The 22,822-nt window shown below is 31.8% G+C and overlaps 8 protein-coding genes and 1 pseudogene across 9 annotated transcripts, besides 2 other annotated features; 2 read left to right on the top strand and 7 right to left on the bottom strand.

Moving 5' to 3' along the window:
- Nucleotides 1-2,217: 2,217 nt before the first annotated feature.
- TVAGG3_0989890 (ER to Golgi vesicle-mediated transport) lies at nt 2,218-3,579 on the bottom strand (the record flags this gene model as incomplete). The annotated part of the gene is made up of 1 exon (XM_001329947.1): nt 2,218-3,579. One exon carries the CDS (start codon nt 3,577-3,579, stop codon nt 2,218-2,220), a length of 1,362 nt encoding a protein of 453 aa, XP_001329982.1.
- A 2,743-nt stretch (nt 3,580-6,322) lies between these two features.
- Nucleotides 6,323-7,625: a mobile genetic element.
- On the bottom strand, nt 6,403-7,529 carry TVAGG3_0989880 (annotated as a pseudogene). The gene has a single exon. A coding segment is annotated over exon 1 (1,127 nt).
- A 1,880-nt stretch (nt 7,626-9,505) lies between the features above and the next one.
- On the bottom strand, nt 9,506-10,966 carry TVAGG3_0989860 (protein ubiquitination; the record flags this gene model as incomplete). Its single annotated transcript, XM_001329948.1, has 1 exon — nt 9,506-10,966. One exon carries the CDS (start codon nt 10,964-10,966, stop codon nt 9,506-9,508), a length of 1,461 nt encoding a protein of 486 aa, XP_001329983.1.
- Nucleotides 10,967-11,625: 659 nt separating this feature from the next.
- Nucleotides 11,626-12,473, bottom strand: TVAGG3_0989850 (pectin lyase-like family; the record flags this gene model as incomplete). Its single annotated transcript, XM_001329949.2, has 1 exon — nt 11,663-12,385. The coding sequence occupies one exon, from the start codon at nt 12,383-12,385 to the stop codon at nt 11,663-11,665; it is 723 nt and encodes a 240-aa protein (XP_001329984.1).
- Nucleotides 12,474-12,516: 43 nt separating this feature from the next.
- On the top strand, nt 12,517-13,758 carry TVAGG3_0989840 (helicase protein; the record flags this gene model as incomplete). Its single annotated transcript, XM_001329950.1, has 1 exon — nt 12,528-13,736. The coding sequence occupies one exon, from the start codon at nt 12,528-12,530 to the stop codon at nt 13,734-13,736; it is 1,209 nt and encodes a 402-aa protein (XP_001329985.1).
- A 430-nt stretch (nt 13,759-14,188) lies between these two features.
- Nucleotides 14,189-14,496, bottom strand: TVAGG3_0989830 (uncharacterized protein; the record flags this gene model as incomplete). The annotated part of the gene is made up of 1 exon (XM_001329951.1): nt 14,258-14,494. The coding sequence occupies one exon, from the start codon at nt 14,492-14,494 to the stop codon at nt 14,258-14,260; it is 237 nt and encodes a 78-aa protein (XP_001329986.1).
- Nucleotides 14,497-14,731: 235 nt separating this feature from the next.
- Nucleotides 14,732-16,356, bottom strand: TVAGG3_0989820 (uncharacterized protein; the record flags this gene model as incomplete). Its single annotated transcript, XM_001329952.1, has 1 exon — nt 15,109-16,356. One exon carries the CDS (start codon nt 16,354-16,356, stop codon nt 15,109-15,111), a length of 1,248 nt encoding a protein of 415 aa, XP_001329987.1.
- Nucleotides 16,357-16,800: 444 nt separating this feature from the next.
- TVAGG3_0989810 (ribonuclease inhibitor domain-containing protein) lies at nt 16,801-20,101 on the bottom strand (the record flags this gene model as incomplete). Its single annotated transcript, XM_001329953.1, has 1 exon — nt 17,897-20,080. One exon carries the CDS (start codon nt 20,078-20,080, stop codon nt 17,897-17,899), a length of 2,184 nt encoding a protein of 727 aa, XP_001329988.1.
- Nucleotides 20,102-20,311: 210 nt separating this feature from the next.
- On the top strand, nt 20,312-22,647 carry TVAGG3_0989800 (glycosyl hydrolase; the record flags this gene model as incomplete). The annotated part of the gene is made up of 1 exon (XM_001329954.1): nt 20,323-22,623. The coding sequence occupies one exon, from the start codon at nt 20,323-20,325 to the stop codon at nt 22,621-22,623; it is 2,301 nt and encodes a 766-aa protein (XP_001329989.1).
- A 17-nt stretch (nt 22,648-22,664) lies between these two features.
- Nucleotides 22,665-22,787: a mobile genetic element.
- Nucleotides 22,788-22,822: the final 35 nt, after the last annotated feature.

The raw sequence follows: 22,822 nt of genomic DNA, 5'->3' as shown, positions 1-22,822 counted from the left end.
GTTTTTATTCCTAAAGATGTTATTGAAATATATAGCGATTCTCTATTTAAATCTGCATTTCAGAATTGCAAAGATTCAATTACATCACTTAAATTCGAAGAAGATAGTAAAATTACCAGTATTAGCAGATGTAGTTTTTATCAAACAAGTCTTGAATCAGCAAATCTCAGTGAATGCAAACAACTTTCATTACTTAATGAATATGTCTTTGGTAACTGTAAATTCTTGAAATTAGTTATACTTCCTCCAAATATTTCAAGTATAGGAATTGGTTGTTTTTCTAGCAATAAAAATCTAACATCAATAGATTTACCAGATTCTGTAGTTTCTCTTAACGACCATAAATATTTCACCTAATTCTAAATTAGAAACAATAGGAAATTATTGTTTTAGTTATATATATACAAAACTTTCTTCAATTTTTATTCCAAAATCTGTAAAATCAATTGAGCAAGATGCTTTTAATCAATGTCCATTAGAAAATATAACAGTTGATCCAGAAAATACAAATTATAAAAGTGATTCTAAATCATTTTATACAGGAAAAGATAATTCAACATTATTTAGAGTTTTTATTTCATATTCAGGTGAATATATTGTTCCTAGTTATGTAACAATGATTAATAGTTATTGCTTTTATAAATGTGTAAATATTTCATATATTCAACTTCATGATCATATAACAGATATTGGAGAGTACGCATTTTATAATTGTAAATCATTAATAAATTTTACTCTTAACGGAAACTTAGACACAATATCAAATAGTCATTTCTATGAGTGCGAATCTTTAACAAACATTTTATTGAATGGAAATGTAAATAAATTTGATAGGTTTGCATTTTCTAGAATGAAATCATTAGCAAATGTAACAATAAATGGGAATATTTCCTTTGTTGGAGAATCTGCATTTCAAGACTGTACTTCATTTACATGTGTTACAATTCTTGGAAAAGCTACAACAATTATTGAAAGTGCATTTTATGGATGTTCAAAATTAACAAATTTAACAATCAATGGAAATATCTCCAAAATTGGATCAAGTGCATTTCAAAACTGTGTATCATTGAAAAATTTTATCGAGGATGTTTTATTGTCGTCTGGAAAAGTGACAAAATTATTATTGTCGTCTAAAAAGGTGACAAATTATTATTGTCGTCTGGAAAAGTGACAAAATTATCATTGTCGTCTAAAAAATAGATTTTTCAAGCATGTTTCGGTACCTAAATAAAGGAAGAACATCAATTCCATCTATGTATATAGTATGCAAACACGCATGATATATGGAGTAGCTCTTTATCTGGCTAAAAATCCTATTATTTGAAAATTCGCATTGTCGTCTAAAACCGCCAGACGACAATAATAATACCCCAATTTTATCATTAAAGGAAATGTAACTGGAATATACGATAACACATTTTTCAATTGCATATCATTAAAAACTCTTACAATTCCAGAATCAGTGTCATATATTCAAGTATATGCATTTTGGAATTGTAAATCATTAACGTACATTTCAATTCCGCAGAATGTAAAATTTATTGGAGTTTCAGCATTTTATAATTGTATTTCACTAGCAAGCATTTCAATTCCAGAATCAGTAGCAAATATTTATGGTTTTGTATTTGATAATTGTACAAATCTAAAAAGTATTACATTCCGAAACAATCCAAACTCTATCTCAGTCGGAGATTGTGTATTTAGAAATATTCCAAAACCAATGAATATTCACATACCAGGGAATTTTAATCTTAGTATTTCTCATCCAAACAAAACATTTCCAGAAAGAAGTAAATTATATGTTACAAGTGAAACAATTTTATCAGAAGAATGTAAAACATTTTTTGGAGAAAAGTCAGTGATTGTTTACTTTAGAAACACAACTAAAATCACAGATGAAACAACAAATGAAGTCATTGAATTCATTGCCATTGCAAAAATATGTGTCAAATCAAAACAAGACTTCATTTATCGTCATATTAAATGTTGCCTGAGCATAATCATTCCAGTTATGAGCATCTTATAATCGAGTATCTAATAGAAATAATTTCAGAGTTGTGACGATATTTTAATATAGAAATTAATAGTGAACAGATTGAATTTAGAATAATCGTTTTTGCTCATTTTTTGCACTTGTAGGAAAACCCTAACAATTGATAGTAATTTCTTATTTTCAAATATATGCTTGACTTCTAAAAAAATAAACACATTACATATTTATTCATAAATGTATATAATTGGATCGATATCAATGGAATATTTATGTGAAAAATTCCAGAGTTGTCTGTTTTCTTCTGAATCTAGATTTGGTAAAAATAGTGGAAGTTCTGAAAGATTTCGAACTCCAAATGTTGAATATAACCATTCTTCATCTGAATATCGACTAACAATGAGTGCAATAGAATTGACTGTTTGGACTGCCATGCAAAATGGATTATTGTTATTATCATTACATGAAAATCCAAAGTATTCTATTCGTTTTCTGATATAAAGAAACAATTGGAATGGATCGAATGTTTTAATGTAAATGAAATCTGAAAATCGACCATCTTCACCATTCGGATGTTCTGAACGAATAACTGGCGTATCTAAGAAGAATCGAGCAATCTGTTTCATTCTTTGGTCTCGTAAATTAATTATATCTCTTAAAAACATGATACTGTTTGAATCAACAAATGAACGGACATAATATGTGAATCCAGAAATAACATCATACCTTTGTCTGACAATTGACTTTTTTGATGTAATTGGGAATGTATGTGTGATAACTTTGATTCTTTTGTTCCCAGATTCATCGAAATAAGTTATTTGAACTTGGAATGATGAAATTCCTGAACCAATAGATACAAAATATCCTTCTTTGAAATCAAAATTAACTAAAATAGAATCTTTCGTTGATAAATTACAACAAAAAGCTTCGTTTTCTTTGATAATCTTCCCGTTCAATGATAATTTCGTTATCTTCAATGCAGGATGATGACAAATCTCAATACGAGAATGCCAAAAATATTTGTTTCTTAATGAATTACAAAGATCTGAAAATAAAATAGGAAAATCTTTTGATTCATTGAACATCTTATAAACATTGAAGAATCCTGATGTAATTGTACATGGAAGTGCTGTCAAACTTGAAAAATCATCTCCTGATGATGATAAAAATAAGTGTAATGAAATATCTCGTTCAACAAATTCATTCGAAATAGAATTATAAAATTCTTTCGTTCGTTTTATGTTTTTGTAAAGATTAATATGTTCTTCATCTGGTTCTATAATTCCTTGGCCTGTTGTTGTGTAGTTTGATGTACAAACAATTAAGATTCCTCCATAAGGAATCAGTTTACAAGCAATACTATATAAAGAACCTAAACAATTTTCATTTGTTTCTGATTTTTCGAGATTTGAGAGTCTCGTTAGGATATTTAAGTAATAATCCAATGATTCTGATAATGGTAAAAGATCAAGTGACCACATATCAATATCATTTAGATCTAAAATGTTGATTTCTCTGCGTTTTTTTGGATCATAAATTGTTATAAAATCTGAAAATGTAATTAAGCAGATTCTGATTGTTTGATTCATATGTGGAAGTAGTTTTATCAGGGATTTCGCAAACGATTGGGTAAACTTTCTTTTGACCGAATTCTCTGAAATATCAACAGCAATGAGGAAGATGTTATTTTGCTTATCATCATCTTTTTCTGTAGTGATGATTTCGTAATCTTGTGTTTTTTGACCAATAAACTTAACTGGTTCGAAATTATTATAATTTTTATAATATTTCTTGCATGTGGGGCAGTAAAATTGATTTGATCGTAAATCATATTCTGTATATGGTGTAAAATATGATGAACAATTGGGGCATCTGGGAACTTTACCATTAATTTCGTTAAAATAATAAATATCTTTGCAATTTCTTGGTGTAACTATAAGTGAACGTGGTGTTTTATTATCAGTGGCGCTCTTAGAACTTGGAAATACTGGTGTTGAGAGTCTTGTCGAGGTTGAATTTGGAAGAATTTCGGGCCAATTAGGTCTTTTTAATAGAATATCGTATTTCCAGATATCTTCTGGCTTCTTTACTTCTGAAATTCCGTCAGAATTTTCATCTTCAGGAACTAGATATAATTTCTTTTTCAAGACTTTAGTGGAAATGAACTTTTAAAAATGTCAAAGTTTTCATCAGATGCTTGTATATTGTAGCTAATGACAACAATGTCATAATTACTTCGAAAGGATAATACAATAATCATAAACAAAGGATTTGCAAAGGGTTTTCTTTAAGTCTCTTCTGGTAGATATAAATTAGATTGTAAAAATCTAAATTTAAAAAAATATATTCAGAAAAATTAAAAATTAAGCATATTCATAAAATCACTAAACTAATAACAACATTTATTCGTATAATAAAGCGGTATTTCTAAAAAACAATTCCCGTTAATTGGTATATTGATAAATAAGTTAGTGTAACAATAACTACTGATATAAAATTCGACCTAATATATACGCCATAGCATAGAAATGGATAAGATATCATTATTGAAATCGGAATACTTATAACGAGTTTTGGGTAAACTGTGAACCATCTTTCGACTGTTAAATCAATTTTCTTTCCGAATGATTTACTTTTGAACATGAGAAAGATATATGAAATGACTGCATACGCGATGAAAACGTATGATAGGTAAATATAAGGATTTTCCGCTGCCATTTCGAACAAATTAAATTTGCTCAATAGGACAAGGATAATAGCACTCATTAGAGTTAGTAATGGAGCTGTAAGTATAAGTATGTTTTCAACAATCTTTTGAGTTTTCCAAATCATTGATTTCATATCACATGTCTGTGAGTTTGACTTATGATAAAGAAAAGATATGTCATATCTGGAATATTTTTTGAATTTCAGTTGTGTAAAAAAAATTTTACACTTTTCCGATGTTTTGTCAGGGGCGTGAAGCGACCCAAAAAATGTCGGAAAAGTGTAATTCTCAGGTATGTGATTATTTTTGCTTTTAATGCCGAACAGCATTTGAATCAAAAATAATCGTATGTCCGAGAATTAACAATTTTCAACAATATCGCTTTTGTTTTCATGGATATATTATTATTTAGTTCTGTTCGATTCATGATCAATGTTTCGACTCAAATGTTTGAATATTCGAGATATTAATTTCAATTCTCTACATTGCTATTCAAACGCTTTTAATGAAGCAATATACAATAAATCTTTAGATGTATTATACTAAATCAACATCTACTTTCATATAATCTGGAGATAAAAGTGTTAAATTGGGATATTATTAATTGAAATCTCATAAAAATATACTTTTTTCTGTGTTAAAATATGATTTTTTATTTAATAATAGGAAAGAGACTAATAATATGTGAGCATTTAATTTGAGGATAAAGATAGTTTGCTTTTGCTGTTAAATATATTTGAGGAATTGCTATGAAATCAATAACTTCTGTTGTTTTTTCATCGGGAATTTTAGTTCGACCTTCTATGTGAACATAAACTGACTTTTCTCCAAAAAAGTCTTTACATGATTCTGATAGAATTGTTTCACTTGTAATATATAAATGACTTCTATTTGGGAATTGATTATTATAATCTGAAGAAATATTAAAATGGCCTGGAATATAAATATTTATTGGGTAATCTATATGATAAAATATGTTAGAACTAATCGTGATGGTATTGTTATTGTCTAAGAACGTAATTTTGCTTAGATTATAGCAATCGGAAAATACCTCATTTTGAATTGTTGTAACTTTTTTAGGAATTGTAATGCTTTTTAATGATGTGGAATGGTCGAAAGCATTATATCCAATAAATGTTACATTCCCTGGGATTGTTATACTTGTTATAGATGTACAATAACTAAATGCACTGCTTCCAATAATTGTTACATTTTCTAATATTATTATATTTTTTAATGATATACAATGCATAAATGCACTCCATCCAATAGATGTCACACTTCCTGGGATTTTTATGTTCGTCAATGATATACAATGGTCGAATGCATGCCATCCAATAGAAGTTATATTTTCTGGAAATGTTATGTTTGTTAATGATGTGCAATAGCTAAATATATAATCTTCGATTGTTGTTACTTGTTTTGGAATTGAAATATTTGTTAATGATGTACAATGGTCGAATGCATGCCATCCAATAGAAGTTATATTTTCTGGAAATGTTATGTTTGTCAATGATGTACAATGGTCGAATGCATTCGATTGAATAGATGCTATATTTTCTGGTAGTATTATATCTTTCAATGATGTACAATATTTAAATACACCACTGTTAATTTTTGTAATATAGGGTGTCCAAAGGTGTGTTTAGCACAAACCTGAATACTGCAAATAGAAATAAACAAGTTACATATATATAAAGTTTATTTAAATATAATCACCATTGGATTCAATCACGCGTTCGCAGCGATCGATCCAGGCTTGAAAGACACGCTTTAAATCATCATGAGAAAATTGCTCAAATTGCTCTCTTACAAAATTTTCAAGATCATCTGGACTCGCGAATTCGCGTCCTTCAGCTCTCTTTTTTAGCGTGCCGAATAAATAAAAGTCAGAGGGTGCAATATCAGGTGAATAAATTGGGTTTGGAACAACTTTGACATTGTTTTCCACCAAGTAATTCATTACCTTATGACTTTTGTGAACTCTTGAATTATCAAAATGAATTGCAAACTTTTGTTTTTGTTGTTTGGATTTCTCAAACTCATCAGAATTGATAATTTGAGTAAGAACATTGTCAATTAGATACTGAGCATTCATCGTATTAGGTTTTTGAAGAATATCAATTGCGATGATGCCATTCACGCCCCAAAAAACCGACAACATCATCATTGGTGTGTCAATTTTTTTCTTCGGGAATGTTTGCGGATTTTCATCCTTCGGGATCCACATGATTTTGGCTTCTGTTGCATATTGAAACCAAGACTCGTCCCCTGTTACTAAAAAGCGAAACTTCTTGGATTGATACGCACGCAATATAGAGAGGAGCTCTTTCGAAGATTGGACTCTAGATTTTTTTTGAACTGAATTAAGGTTGTGCGGAACCCAACGTGTATACGCTAGTTTGTAGTTCAAATAATTGTGCAGATAATAACTGACTGTTGTACGTGGTATCTTTGTCATCTCCTCTATCCTTCTGAGTGATGCTCTTGGGTCTTCATCTAGCGCTTGAAGAATTGCTTTGATTTTTCTTTGATCCGGTGATTTTTTGTCAATTTTTATGATGGGCACCTTTTTGTTCATGAAGTGATACATCCTAACATGATACGTTACAGTGGAATAGCTAGGAGCATCCATACCGAAGCATTTTACCAATGTCTCGTAGATTTTTTACAGTCTTTGCATTTTTTTGCAAGAGCGAGGATGTTTTCTTTATGATTCATTAAAAAAATGAAAAAAATCCCGCCAAAATTTCCCGCGAAACCGCCTCTTGTCTCAAAATTCATTTTATATCCCGGCATGGCGCCAAAATACAACTTACTCATCATATACATATATTCATATTTTTTATTATATATTTATAATCAGCATATATCTCCTTTAATAGTCTCATATAGAGCGCTGTGCTAAACGCACCTTTGGACACCCTATATTTTCTGGTAATGTTATGCTTCTTAATGATGTGCAGTAACTAAATGCATCATTCTCAATAGATGTTAAGCTTTCTGGCATTGTAATGTTAGTTAATAATAAACAATGGCTAAATGCTTCTTTTTCAATAGACATTACATTTTCTGGGATTATTATATTTGTTAATGATGTACAATAACAAAACATAAATTTTTCGATAGTGTTTAGACTTCCAGGAATTGTAATCTTTGTTAATGAGGTGCAATAACGAAATAAACCAATTCCAAAATTTCTTACTTTTTCTGGAATTACAATACTTTTTAATGATGTACAATTTCTGAATGCATCATATCCAATCGATGTGATATTAATATGAAGTTGAATATATGAGATTTTTACTCTATAAAAACACTCAATATAAATCTTTGTAACAAAACTAGGAACAATATATTTATCATCTGAATATGCTGCGCCGACTCTAAATAGTGTTGAATTGTCTTTTCCTATATAAATTGAATTACGCTCGCCCTTATAATTTTTGTTTTCCGGATCAATTGTAATATTCTCAAATGAGCATCTTAAAAATGACCTTAAATTGAATTCTTTGAAAGATTTGGGAAAATAAATTGAAGAAAGTTTGCAGCCATCGAAGCATAAATCATCTATTGTTTCTAATTTAGAATTAGGGGAAATATAGATTGATGATAATGGGCAACCTTGAAATGCACTATCACCAATAAAAACTACAGAATCGGGTAAATCAATTGATGTTAGATAATCATCATAAGCAAAACAATATGCGCGTATAATTGAAATATTTGGAGGAAGTATAATTGATTTCAAGTATTTACAGTCCTTAAAGAGTGAATTATTAAGAAATGTAAGTTTTTTGCATTCACTTAAATTTGCTGTTATAATACTAGTATAATAAAAACAGCCACTGCTAATACTGACAATTTCGCTATTTTCTTCAAAATTAAGTGATGTAATTGAATCTTTACAATTCTTAAATGCATAATTTGAACCATTTACACCATGAATTTCTGTTACAGTTTTAGGAATAAAAACTTCACCAATAAAATCTGGTGTGCAACCAATGACTACTTTTTTAGTATCATCTTGATATTCAAGAGAACCAATACAAGAACTTTGGCAAAGAAGAAAATAAAACGTGTTTAAATAGTACTAATATATAAATTATTTTAAATTTCTCGATTTTTTTACTGTAAATTGAAAATCTTCTTTTCTTTTGAATGTTTATCATTAATTTCAAATGGCAAAAACAACGGTTCGAATAAACGATTTCTTCGGGAAGTATTAGAATGGGTATTATTCTTATTGTTTAATCTTTTAAATGGTTTTATAAGTTTTGGGACTACTGAACTAATTGAAATTACTTAAAACGAGTAAGGCAATCATTTCTAATTCTTTAAATGGAATAAATTTCCAAGATTGATGGAATTAATTGTTGAACTTGCAATAATTAGTGAAATAGACTGTTAGATTTGATGAATTGCCGTTGTGTATGGGGAATGTTTTATTTCTAGAATAAAAAATTATTACCCTTTGATAAGATTTCTGAATTAGAGGTTAATTTTGAAAAATGATTTTAGAAATACTTGCCGAATGCGACAATCCAAAGGTGTTTATTTCAATCACTTTAATTCCTGTAGGTGAAATTCTCTCCAGAGCATCACAATCTTTATATCAAAACAAAGCAAAAACCTGTGCTATTATTTATGCTACAGAATATTTCATAAGTTTCTTGCAGTTTATAAGATATATATCAATATTCGACACAATACAACTTTACTCCTAATTTTTTGACACAATCTGCCTTATCATTTAGTTAGAGTGTCAGAAAGTGGTATTCTTAGAGAGCAAAAAATAAACATATGTTTTAAACATTGGTTTCTAACATTACAGTACGTTGACCGCCGTATTGCTCAAGAAGTAATATCATCTCTTTGAAATTTGCAATATATGCATAATCAAGGGCATTATGGCCAGTATTATCTTCTGCATTTATGTCTATATGATGCATTACAAGGAATTTTGCTTGATCCAAATTATTCTTGTATGTCGCAAAATGCAGAGCGGAGTATCCATGAATTTCTTTATCATTTATATTAGCACCATGTGATAAAAGTAATTCTGCTATTTCAAAACAGTTTTGGTATATTGCTGTCATTAATGGACTGAGCCCTATATTATTTTTAATATTAACATCGGCTCCATGTGAAATTAAAAGCTTTACAATATCAATTGAATTATGTCTTAATGCCAAATATAGTGCAGTCTTCCCTTCATTGTCTGTTTCATTAATGAAAGCGCCATGTGACAGTAGTAATTTTACTATTTCCACATAACCATGTTTCGCTGCAATAATTAGTGGAGAAGATCCATCATTATTTTTTGAATTAACATTAACACCATGCGAAATAAGAATTTCTGCACATACGTAATTATTTGAGTTAGCGGCAGAATGAAGATTGGTAGAAGTAATATCTGCACCATTTTCAATAAAAAATTCAATCAATTCTTTGTCACATGATGGTGCTACATAATCAAGAATAGAACCTCCATTTAAATCTATTGAATTAATCTTTGCTCCATGAGAAACAAGAAGTGTGATTGCCTCTTTGTTACCTGTTAATGCAGCCATTTTAAGAGCTGTTCGATGCAATTTATTGTCTGTTGCATTAACATCAACTCCTTGTGAAATAAAATATTCCAAAAGCGAAGGGCTGAAAATGGTACTAACAACAAAGCAGTTTTCAATGTCATTTGAAATATCAAGATGAATAAAGAAAGCCTGAAAATTTCTCCATAACCTACAAATATTCAAATCAATTTCCAATTCATATTCTGTATTCAAAAAAGTCACAAAATCAATATTGAATGATATAATTGCATATTCCATGCATTCTTGATCAGGAACTTGGAATTTCAAACATTCATTCAAAATGTCAGGTTTTCCACTTAAAAATGAAAATTGAAGGCATTGTGGAGTTATTTCTGAGTCGAATTTTGTTCTTAATAACTTAAAACAATTAACAGCTCCGTGATAACAACATAATTCAAGATATGAAAGTCCTTCATCTGAATGTGGATATAAATCATGTTTGAGTTTTTGATCTCTATCAAATGATTCACTTTCAATGAATACAATAAATGAATCTTTGTCATCGTCCATAATAGATCTATAAATTGTGTTTTTTTCATGGATATCTAATGAATAACCTCCGAAAAGTTTCTGATCTCGATAACTTATTGGTAATCCATATTCCTTATTAAAGAAATAACGTAAAGCTTGATGATCCTTAAAATCAAATTTTATATGAAATTCTTCATAAAACATTTTGAAAATGGACAAATATGATTTCAAATATCTATTATTATATCTGTAAGCGCTGAATATTGTGCTGGGAATTCCATTTGGGAAAAGACTTGTCTCAGAATAAATTGTTTTAAACCATACGCACAAAAGAAGCTATGGTTTCATGGTAGTTTTGATATCTTTCTGTCAACTCTTTGTACATGAAGTGGATATCTTTGGATACTGGACCATCTGTCTTTTCAGTTATTTTTGTTCAAAAAAGTGACTGAATTAGTTCCAAAAATTTAGGTTATGCCAATATTAAGCAGGTGAAACATATTTCTTTGTGTTGATAACAAAATTCAAATTTGATTGTTTTATTAATTTAATTTATTTCAAAATACAAACTTATCAACGAATTATTAAGACGTCAAATGAGTTGCCGAACTGAATCTGTAAGGTGTCGGATATAAATACAGACTGATATACCTAGTGAATCAAGCCCATAAACCAAAATAAAAACAAGAGCAGAATACTTTAGTCAAATTAATCGATGTGTCGACTTATACGACAACATAATTAAATGTAATTGTTCAATTCATTTCAGATATAACGTAACACAGTAAAAAAGCTATAGAAACAGAGTTTTTGTTCGGATTCACTAAATTTTTAATACATTATAAGTTTTTATCTGAATCAGCCATAAATTAACAATAATATTATTCAAAAAAATTATTTTCATGTGGATGAGAACTTGCATTCGCTTATCTCAACTGAGGAACTCATCTTCTTAAATTGTATTTCTTCAATCTCAGTGTATTGAAAATTGCAATCAAATAATTTCAAAGAAACACCATTATTTGTACTACAAATACTTCCACCGTGTTTGTTGCCAAGGGTACTTCCAATAAACGTGGAATTTTGTATTTCTGCAGTTGATGAAAACCAATAAACTGAATAAGCTGCTCCAAGCATTGGAGATTTATTGAAATCGAATATACAATTCATTACTGAAGCTGTGTTTGGCTTTTTACTGCTTGTTCTTAAAGAACCAAACTTGTAATTTCCTGAATTATTGAAGAAGCAAGAGCATCCAATAATAGGATTTCCATCCCATATATCAAGTGCTGAAACAGATGCTGATTCGCATTTTGTAAAGTTATTCAGGAGAAAATGATACGAATTATTTGAAATAGTTGATGATTCACAGAGTAAAGCGCCTGCAAGCACTTTTGATTGGCATTTCGAGAATACGTTGCTAGTAATATTTGATTCTAAAGGAGAAATTAAGTAAATAGAACTAGCAATCGAAGCTGAATTGTTGACAAAATAGTTATCTGATATGTGTACATAAGCTATATCTAAATAAATAGCTGCTCCTTTAAAGGAAATTAAATTTTGAAACGTATTTCCGACAATTGTAGCGTTAATATCAATATAAACTAATCTATTAGACTCCATGTTGATAATAATAGCATTTTATTGACTTGATTTATAGATTTTTCCTTCAAAAATGAAAGAAATGAAGTAAAATAATCATGCAAAAAAGTAACATCGAAGGCACAATTTTTTGATAGGGGGATACCCTTCTCAATTAAAATACATGGATTTTCAAGCTCTAGGAGTCCATCCCGACATCATAGCGGCCGTTGAGTCGATGGGGTGGTCAAAACCAACACCAATTCAAGAAAAAACCATTAAGCAAGCAATTGCAGGCGAAGATGTTTCTGGTGCAGCAGAAACAGGCTCAGGAAAGACAGGAGCATTCTTAATTCCTTTATTACATCAATTATTAGAAAAAGATAGACCAGAAAAGTACGGTATTATTCTCGCACCTACAAGAGAACTCGTAATTCAGATCGCAGAAGTTGCTCAACTCATGTCTGCCAAGCTTAATATCACTATCGTTCCTATCTATGGTGGTGTTGATGACGTTGAGCAGATGGCTCAGCTCGCAAAACGTCCTCATATCATTGTTGCAACACCAGGTAGACTTGCACAGCTTATTCGTGATGCAAAAGGTTTCGACTTAAAGCCAGTACGCGTTATTGTCATTGATGAAGCTGATAAAATGGCTGCTGTTGAATTCTTTGATGATATCTCCGTTATTACTTCAAATTGTGCTAAAACGCATCAGATTATGCTCTTCTCAGCTACAATGCCTAAAGATCTCGAAAAGTTTACAGCTCTTTACAGTAAAAAAGCCTCAATTGTTGAACTTACTTCTGAAAAGCAAGTTCCACAGGCATTGCAAGAATATATGCTTACATCACCAAAATCACAGAAAGAAGCAACTCTTGTTGCATTACTTCATCATTTTGAAACATCCCAAATTATTATCTTCGTCTCTGGTGTTCGCGAAGCCACAATTCTTACAATGACACTCGAGAAGATGAACTTCGCTGTTGGTTCAGCAACAGGAGGTATGTCTCAGTTCGATAGAGAAGAACAAGTCCAAAAATTCCGTGAAAACAAGATACGTATATTAGTAGCCACAAAAGTTGTTGGTCGTGGTGTTGATATTCCAAATATCGATGTTGTTGTTAACTACGATTTACCAGATAATGGAAAAGAATACATTCACAGGGCAGGACGTGCAGGAAGAGCTTTAAAGAGTGGTATTGCAATTACTTTTGTTACTATGGAGTCATTGCAGAAATACCAGGACTTAGAAAAGTATCTAAAGAGAGAACTTCCGAAATTTGAATTTGATAAGGAGAAAAAGATCCAAGAAATATCAAAAGATCTTGAAGAAGCACATGAACTTGCTGTTGAAAAGTATAAGAAGTTAAGTCGTGGTATCAAGGATTAATAAATATGTAAATATAGAGGTAATTTTAACAAATTAGTTTTTTTTTATTAGTTATCCATCTTATATTCCGAACAAATTAGCAACCATACGGTATAAAAGTTGCACGCGGATCTGTTCAACCGTATTAATGAGCCAACTTTCCGAAAATGAATCATCGATTAATATAATTCTTGCATGTTGGAATTATCGATCGGGTAAATTCATTATCTTTGCATAATAAAATGATTTCATGATGTTATGCTTCTAGAATCTCTTTGTCTGAATTTGCCTTATCAATTATCAAACTTAAGGGACGGACAGGCTCCATCAATGGATTGTTCTGCTGATAGAAATTACATCCTATGCACTAAAATGCGTATCGTGGCAGAAAACAAGATATGGCCTTGTCATATGATAGGGAACTATCAACAAGGGAGGTGAAGTTATGTTGGAAAAAATAAAAGTATTTAAATCAAGAACGATTTACTTTAGTTTTTTATTACTAATAGATAAATACAAACAAAAAGGAGCAATTATCCAGTTCAAAAGTCCGAGCTATCAGAACCGGATGAAGCTGAGAGCATATTAATCGCGGAAATGGGTTTCGATTTGACTGGGCCGTCCAATATTGGAGCTCTGAAATAATGGTTTGAATGTGGTGCTTTGCAACGTTTTATACATGACCCTATTGTCGATGGACTTGATTTGAAAATGTTTTTATAATCAGCGCAAATGTGGCGAACAAGAAAGGGACTCGTTTGTTTTTCCATTTGATCCATTAAAAACCGAAAATAGGCTGTCAATTATATTATTGAGAGAAATTTAATCGTAATCTAAAATCAAGCTTTTGAAAAAATCTTAAAATAATATTATTATTTGCTTATTAAATATATATCCTCCAATCCGTCTGATCGTCACTTTTTACGTAAACACAATTAACCAAACGACGATAAATGTCAAGTTTGTCGCTCAGATTATGCCAATTTCGATAATACGATAAGAAATTTAGTTTTTCCAAAAATCAATATATTTGAAGGATATATTATGATTTTTAAGTTTGAAGAATTGAAATACTCAAAAGGATTCTTTATGGGTGGATAAAAAAGGAAATGGCAAGCAAATTTATTTCAAGCTGATACACCTAAATACTAATTTGATAAAAGAAAATCAATCGATTGCCGAGAAATAATTTTCAATGAAGATCTAAAACGGGATATATCAGCTCAAACCGGAAATATATATGATTCATGAATTACAAAGCATTAAACCTCTGACCCACTTGTTTATCTTATGATTACAAGACAGAAAATTGTCTTTTCATGGGAAATCTTACTTTCTTTTGAACATAAGCCACAAAAACTAATAAGTATATTAAATAAACACTTTATTATAATTAAACATTTGGCAATAAGTTCAGATCTGACAGAGTTATTCTTACAATATCTTTTTGTGTTAATTGTGGATTCTTAGATTTTCTCTTCGCGTCCTGTGAAATATTCTTAAGGATTCCTTCAGATAAATCTGTTAAAATATCAATTACTGATGATGGAGCAGAATTAAATTCATTTTCCTTAATAACAAGCGACACAAACCTTCTCAAGGCCACTCTTGTGAATGATGATGGTGGCGCTGATGGAAAATCAATGCTGCAGTTCTGATAAGGTAAAGGAATGGGTTGGCCTTCAGAATCACAGAAAAGTAACTCTGCAAGAGATCCTTTTTCGTATTGTCCTGTTTCTGCTGTTGTTCCAAGTCTAGCGCTGATCATAGAAGGAGTTAATGCGAAAGCAGTTCTTTGTGGGAAAGGAAGAGCCATTTGAGCTGAAAGAGCTTCGGCTTTAGATATCGTAATGTCGTCAATTGGTGGATGAGGAGAAGGAACTAAATTCTGATGAACAATATTTTCTGCGTCAACCATAAGTTGTCCTAACGCTTTAACAATGGCAGGTGCTATTTCGAAAGAATCAAACTCTTTTAAGTCTGATCTTGGAAGCATTAAAGCCATATCGCGGACAAATTCACGAGAGTTGCAATATTTGAATTGTCTAAGCTTACGCCATATAACGGATAATGCTGGAGAGAATGTTTGATCTATTTTTTCGATATATTCTGCAATTCTTGAGTATTCATTTCTTATTGGTTCGTATGGACAATTTATCCATGTATTTCCGTTGCCAATATATGCATCACACATGTATTGGAGAGCTTCTACATCGAAGAGAATGTCTGCACAGTTCCACAGCTTCTCTTCTTCATCGTATGACCAACCTTTTGTATTTTGTAGAAGATCAACGATCATTTCTGGTGTTGTTAATGGAATTGCGATTGGGTTTGCTGGTATTGGCTCGATGTCTGATGAAATACAATTTGCTTGGAAATAATCAAAAACAAATGGATCAATAGAACCATCTGGAAAATCTTTGCCAGTTAACTCTACAAGAAGTTCCTGCTTGTGAAGTTCTAAAACAATAAGAGGTGGAAGAGAATTTACTCTTTCCCAAAACGCATCATTGCTTTCTGCAGCCATAATCCAGAGGGCAGTATCAGTATATGGAGCTTGATCCATTAATATGCGAAGAACTGACTCTTTGACACCAAGCTTCGTTGAAACTAGAGCAAAGTCTGGAGCTTCGTCAGTCATTTTTGTGAAAAAAAAAATTAAATTGAGATTTAATCAAAGATATCAGGATATCTTTTTCAAACAAGAAAAAAACTCAAAAGATAAAAAATAGAGATTGTTTCGCCAAATTCATGGGGATTAGTTTCTATAATGAGAGCAAAGTATATCAAGTCTACTATATGCTTAAGGGCAGATTTTCATTAACGCGCTAATATTCACAAAAACTACAAATAGAGAAAAATGACTGAAATATTGAATGCTTTTTATTCATTTTTCATCTAAACAATCTTATGAGTCGATATATTTTAAGTATTGAAAGATATGCCTACTCAAGTTGATTGCTAATTTGATTCCTATGCAGGATATACATTCGTAATTTTCTCAAAAATTGTTATATAAGAGTGAATTGCAATACAAACTGCATATTTTCATCTATGTAACCATGATTATCACTAATATGTGTCTCAATTCCTTAATGAAAATTCCAAAAAAAATTCAAAATTTTAAAATTATATGTAAGAAATACAAATTTCTCATTAAAATTAGAAAAATAGAAAAAATTTGGAATTATAAACATTATTTATAATTAAAGTAAATGCTAATACATATTGTTCTGCCTCGCTAGAATTTGCAAATTTAAGATTGATAATTTTTTCAAAAAAAATATTAAAGATTTCTTAGTTATTGTATCAGTGTTTGTCTGTGAAAGACAATGCAGGATATGTTTATTGAAAACAATGAGAAAAATTAGTAAAATTTGAATATTAGCATAATTTAAAGGTTTTATTCAAAACTTGTATTGCAAAACACTTTTGAAGGCAAAGTGAAACAATGCATTCAAGCTTCTTGTAGTAATTCTTCAGTAAATAGTAAAATTTTATCTTATAATCGGCTTAAAATAAATTGTAATTAACGAAAAGATATCGCTTATTCTTACTAAGTATTATGCACATGCTTTTATTTCGGGGTATCGACTTTTAAAATGAAAACTGATAAAATTGATTTATATTGAATATCGGTCTGTATTGATAGATAATATCTAACTTAGTTAGTACAGATTTTGGAATCTTTGTTTGCTTTAAGATTAACGAAAGATGAGTCGCTGAACTAGAGAATACTTGTAAACAAAATGACTTTTTCTCGAAAACTGTCTTGCAAATTTTCATGAAAGTTAGTGTGTAAAATATGTATCAATAGGAGAATCTGTTTATTGCAATAATTCGTGAATTCTATCTTTGAAAGTTTCGATCAAATTATTAAACTTTAATGTATGCAATTTCCTTCATAGAACGCAATATTTTAAAAGAACATGGCTTTTGGATATATTCTTTTTAAATATTAATGATATTAATTTTAATTTGCATTTATATCAGCCAATATTCATACGAAAATATGAACGCTCTGCATGATATAATGGAACATTTCGAATACTTTAATTTCTCTACGATGTTTCTGACAAGTTACTGCTTTAATACCGTGTAAAACTTGAATGAATTTGCTTTCACTAAATAAAAAAAATTTTTTCATAAAAAAATTGTCATTTTTTTTATTATGCTCAAACTTAAAGTTGAGAGTTACTGACCAATGGTGTAGAGTTAAGAGTATCGATAGCCTTTGGAGATCTACGGACTCTGATGCAGAAAATGACGAAGACAACCAATAATACACCCAATGAGCTACCTAATGCAATAACAGTGATCTTCATTACCTTAGATGAGCTTGGCGTATCTGGCTTAGGTGTTGGCGTGTATGGAGCTACTGTTGGAGCCTTTGTTGGTTCAGGAGTTACTGGAGTTGGCGGAAGAGCTGTTGGAGCTGGTGGATTTGGTGGAGTATCAGTGCATTGATCAAGTTTCTGTTGGATTGGATGGCCAAGGAATGTATTTTCCTTGTATTCTTTAGTTGTATATACAAATATGTAGTTATGATGCTGCAAGGTAACATCGGCCGGTTCATCATCACCACAGTATACGATATTACTGAAGTTAACTGTATCTTTGAAAGCGAATTCTGTAATTTGAGGAACATTTTGTGTAAATATCGCTGTCTTAAGGGATTCGCATCCTGAGAATGCATCATTTCGGATTATTGTGTTAGCACCAAGAGTTTTGACTTTTGCAAGTTTCTTATTATTACTTAACATAAATGAGGAAATTTGCAACAAAGAAGCTGGGAACTCGAAGCTAGTGAATCCACAGTTGTTGAATGCATACTTTCCTGCGTACTGGAGTTTGTCCATATTTGTAATTTTATTCAAATTGGAGCAACTGCAGAATGTATGCTCTCCAATCCTCTGGACGTTTGATAAGTAAACTTCTGTCAATGATTTCAATCCATGGAATGCCTTATCTTTGATTTCTCTTACATCATTTAGAGTAATTTTTGTAACACTCGGGCAATCCTGGAAAACTCCTTCGAAAATAGTAGCTACACCTGTTGGAATAGTTATTTCAGTAAGGCGTGGCATCTTAGCGAAGGCGTGTTCGCCAATTGTTCCAGATTGATCTCCGAAATTGATCTTCTTCGCATTATTTCCATAGAATGCGTATGGCATGATCATTACATAGTTATCAGGGATTGTAATTTCTTCGGAATCATCATTGGCTACGCATGCAATTAACGTTGCATTATCATATCTAACTAAATACTTACCGTTGTTAGCTGTCATCACCTTGGCATTACCACCTTCGACATTAAATGTCGATGCGCTCTTGATACTGGCGAAAGCGCCTGGTGCAACCCATAATGTTCTCCATGGAACGAAAAGTGAAGAGAGTTTTGTATTCATGAATGCCAAATCCCAGATCTGGAACATGTGGTCGTGGTAATGGACAGTCTCAAGATTGACACAATTCATGAATGCGCCCGGTGGAATGGAATACATCGAAAATGGAACGGTGAACTCGGTCATTGCTTCGATTCCTGAGAAGCAGTACATCTCAAATATGTAGTCTTGTCCATCTGGAATGGAAATAACAGCCTTTAGACAGTTTTGGAAAGCATATGATTGGATATAAGAAAGACTCGTTCCAAATGTGACTTTGGCGAGTAAACTGCAGCTTTGGAATGCTCCAATACCAACTTGAGCAACATTTTCGAGATTTGCTTCAACCATCTTCGTATTCTTGAAACAATAATTTGGAATCTTTGTAACTGATGTTGGGATCTTCATGTTTACTTGTGAATCAGTGAACATTCCTTGACCAAGCTCAGCTGTGTCATCAGGAAGCTCGCATGTAACTAAAGATTTACAATCATTGAAAACATTTGGTCCAAATGTACGCTTCTGGCCTTCAACTGGCTTTGATTGATCACCGTCAGCAAGCTTGTATTCTTTAAGGGAAACGCATTCTTGGAATGCATTACCTTGAACGGTCATTAAAGAATTTCTGTAGTAAAATGATGCGAGACTGACGCATCCTCTGAAGCAATCAAATCCAATATATGTGCAACCATCTGGAACTGTGAATGTTTTAAGAAGAATGCAGTTATAAAATGCAGCATCATTAATCTTTGTAATTGTTGATGTAATTTTGATATCTTCGACATTCATCATGGCGAAAGCACCTTCTGGTATCTCCTGATATGTTCCACTGATTTCAATGTGTTGAACATTCTTTCCACCAACGTAAACATCGATTTCTTTTCTTGTATAAGCAATATCTGCGTTAATTGTAAGAAGTTGCTTGGTTTCGTCATACTTAATATCCGTGCAAAGTGCCCGAGATAATAGAATTCCAATCATCTAACTTCTTTTGCTTATTTGTAAACTACTCAATTTATAAAACTATGAAACCCAAACGTTTTCGTTTTTCATGAATGTCTATATTTTTACAAATCTAATCCGAATAACTCTCAACTATACTGTTGAATTTTGAATGATCAGAAAATAAGAGTTTCGGAGATCATAATATTTTCATATTCGTATAGCTGAGTTAGCAGATAAATTTTTTTTGACATTTCATTGCTTTTTCAACTCTTTTCTTGATGTTTTCTTATCTTATCCTTTCGACTTCTTCCCATTACGGAAGACCACCAGAGATTTTGAACCTCAAGAGAAAGATTAACTGCGCAGAGTTTGACTCCGAAACAGCTCGTTGCACTAAATGCGAAGAAAATTATTTTATTAATCCATATGGCGTTTGCGAAAAGCAAAAAGCAAGTACAGAAAAGAGTACTGTTAATTATGATACACAAGAAATCTTTTCAAACCCAGTTCATCATCACCATGATTGTGACCATGAGCATGGAAAGCATAGTAATGATATTCCTGACTCGCAATTACCAATTATTCCATATCCTAACAGCGTCAAGCTCTATCCTGGCAACTTTACTATTCAAGCTTCAACAAGAGTTTATACAAATTTGCAGGGTGACGATAAGGCATTGTTCCTAAATTACATTTACCTTGAAGAACTCCCAGTATCATCCACCCCGTTCGAATTAGAGAAAAACGTCATCAAATTACTTCTTGATGATACATTAGACATGAACGATGAAGCCTACAATCTCCTTGTTACACAAGATGCCATAACCATCAAAGCTAAGACCACAAAAGGCATCTTTTACGGTATACAAACCATTCTCCAATTATATCAGAAATATGACGACGAAGGAGAGATCCCATGCTGCGAAATCTATGATAGTCCAGCATTTGAATACAGAGGCGTCATGCTTGATGTCTCACGCCACTTCGTACCACTTGAATTTATTTACAAACAAATTGATATGCTAGCACACTTCAAGATCAACACTCTGCATATCCATTTAACAGATACAGGTGGCTGGCGTATCGAAATCAAGCAATATCCATTACTTACCCAGAAAGCCGCATATCGAAACGAATCTGATTGGAACAGATGGTGCAATTCCGGACTTGACGGACATTACAATGACACAGGAACACCAGGAGCATATGGTGGCTTCTATACACAGGACCAAATGAGAGAATTAGTTTCTTATGCAACTAAAAAGTTCATAAACATTGTTCCAGAGATTGAAATGCCCGGACATTCAGAAGAAGTCATGTACGCGTACCCAGAATACTCATGTGCTGGCCAGCCATACGTAAATCATGACCTTTGTGTTGGAAATCCTGACACTTTTACATTTTTATGCAATGTTTTGACAGAAGTCATGGACATTTTCCCATCTCCTTATATCCACATTGGAGGCGATGAAGCTCTTAAATACGGATGGAAGACATGTCCTAAATGTCTAAAAGTCATGCAGGACAACAATTTCACTGATTTCGATCAATTACAATCCTATTTAATCAAAAAGATTGAAGCTTTTTTGGACGAACACAACAGACATTTACTTGGCTGGGATGAGATCTTAGAAGGAGGATTGCCACCACATGCTTACGTCATGTCATGGACTGGCGAACAAGGAGGAATCATTGCCGCACAAACAGGTCATCATGTTGTTATGTCACCTTCTTTGTATATGTATTTAGATCATTACCAAGATGAATTCTTTGCACAGCCTGATGCGAGATTACCACCAAGAACACTTGAAAACATCTATAACTATTACCCTGTACCTGATGTTTTGACTCCTGAAGAAGCAAAACTCATTTTAGGTGTACAAGGAAATGTTTGGACAGAATTCATCACTTCACCTTCTCATGTTGAATATATGATGTATCCAAGAGCAATGGCTGTTAGTGAGATAGGCTGGACACAAAAGAATAATAAGAACTACAACTTGTTTATGGATAGATTGCATCATGAAATACAGAATTTGATTGCTAAAGGTTATTTCCCACATAGAACTGATAATTTGTATTTGAACAGACAACAATCATTAGTTCCTAAGAAACACTTGGCTTTGAACAAGAAAGTTACTTACACAGCTCCTTATAATCCTAATTATCCAGCTGCTGGAGATGGTGCTTTGGTCGATGGACAACTTGGTGGTTGGAATTTCGATGATGGAACATGGCAAGGATTTTATTATAGAAATGATATAGAGTTCCAATTCGATTTAACTATTGATTTGGAAGAAATTACAAATATCCATAAAGTTGCTGTTAACTTCATGAGACAGTCTGAACAGGCAAGAATATACTGGCCACAGAGATTCGTTGTTTCTTTGTCTTCTGATAATGTTAACTGGAATACAGTTTTGGATGAAACTTATGATTACGTTAACACAATTTATGGATTGTCTTTGAAGAAATACACAGGTGATGGAGTTTCTGCTCAATACGTTCGCGTCCAGGCTAAGATGTTCGATGACTTACAAGACCAATGGCTATTCGTCGATGAGGTCGTTGTTGAGTAAAAAAAAGTAAAATCTTATAATTTTAAATTATATTTTTTAAGGGTGCACTTACCACTTTCTGACATTCTCTCAAATTTCTTGTTTAAGGTTTTATTTTCTATGCATCTTCACACCCGTATATCTCTTTTTGAGAGAGTGTCAGAAAGTGGTAAGTGCACCCTTAAAAGTGAACTTACCACATTCTGACATGTTCTCATTA

The sequence above is a fragment of the Trichomonas vaginalis genome, chromosome I, assembly GCF_026262505.1.
Source record: "Trichomonas vaginalis G3 chromosome I, whole genome shotgun sequence".
Classification (NCBI taxonomy): Eukaryota; Parabasalia; order Trichomonadida; family Trichomonadidae; genus Trichomonas; species Trichomonas vaginalis.
This window is presented reverse-complemented; position numbering and strand designations above follow the sequence as displayed.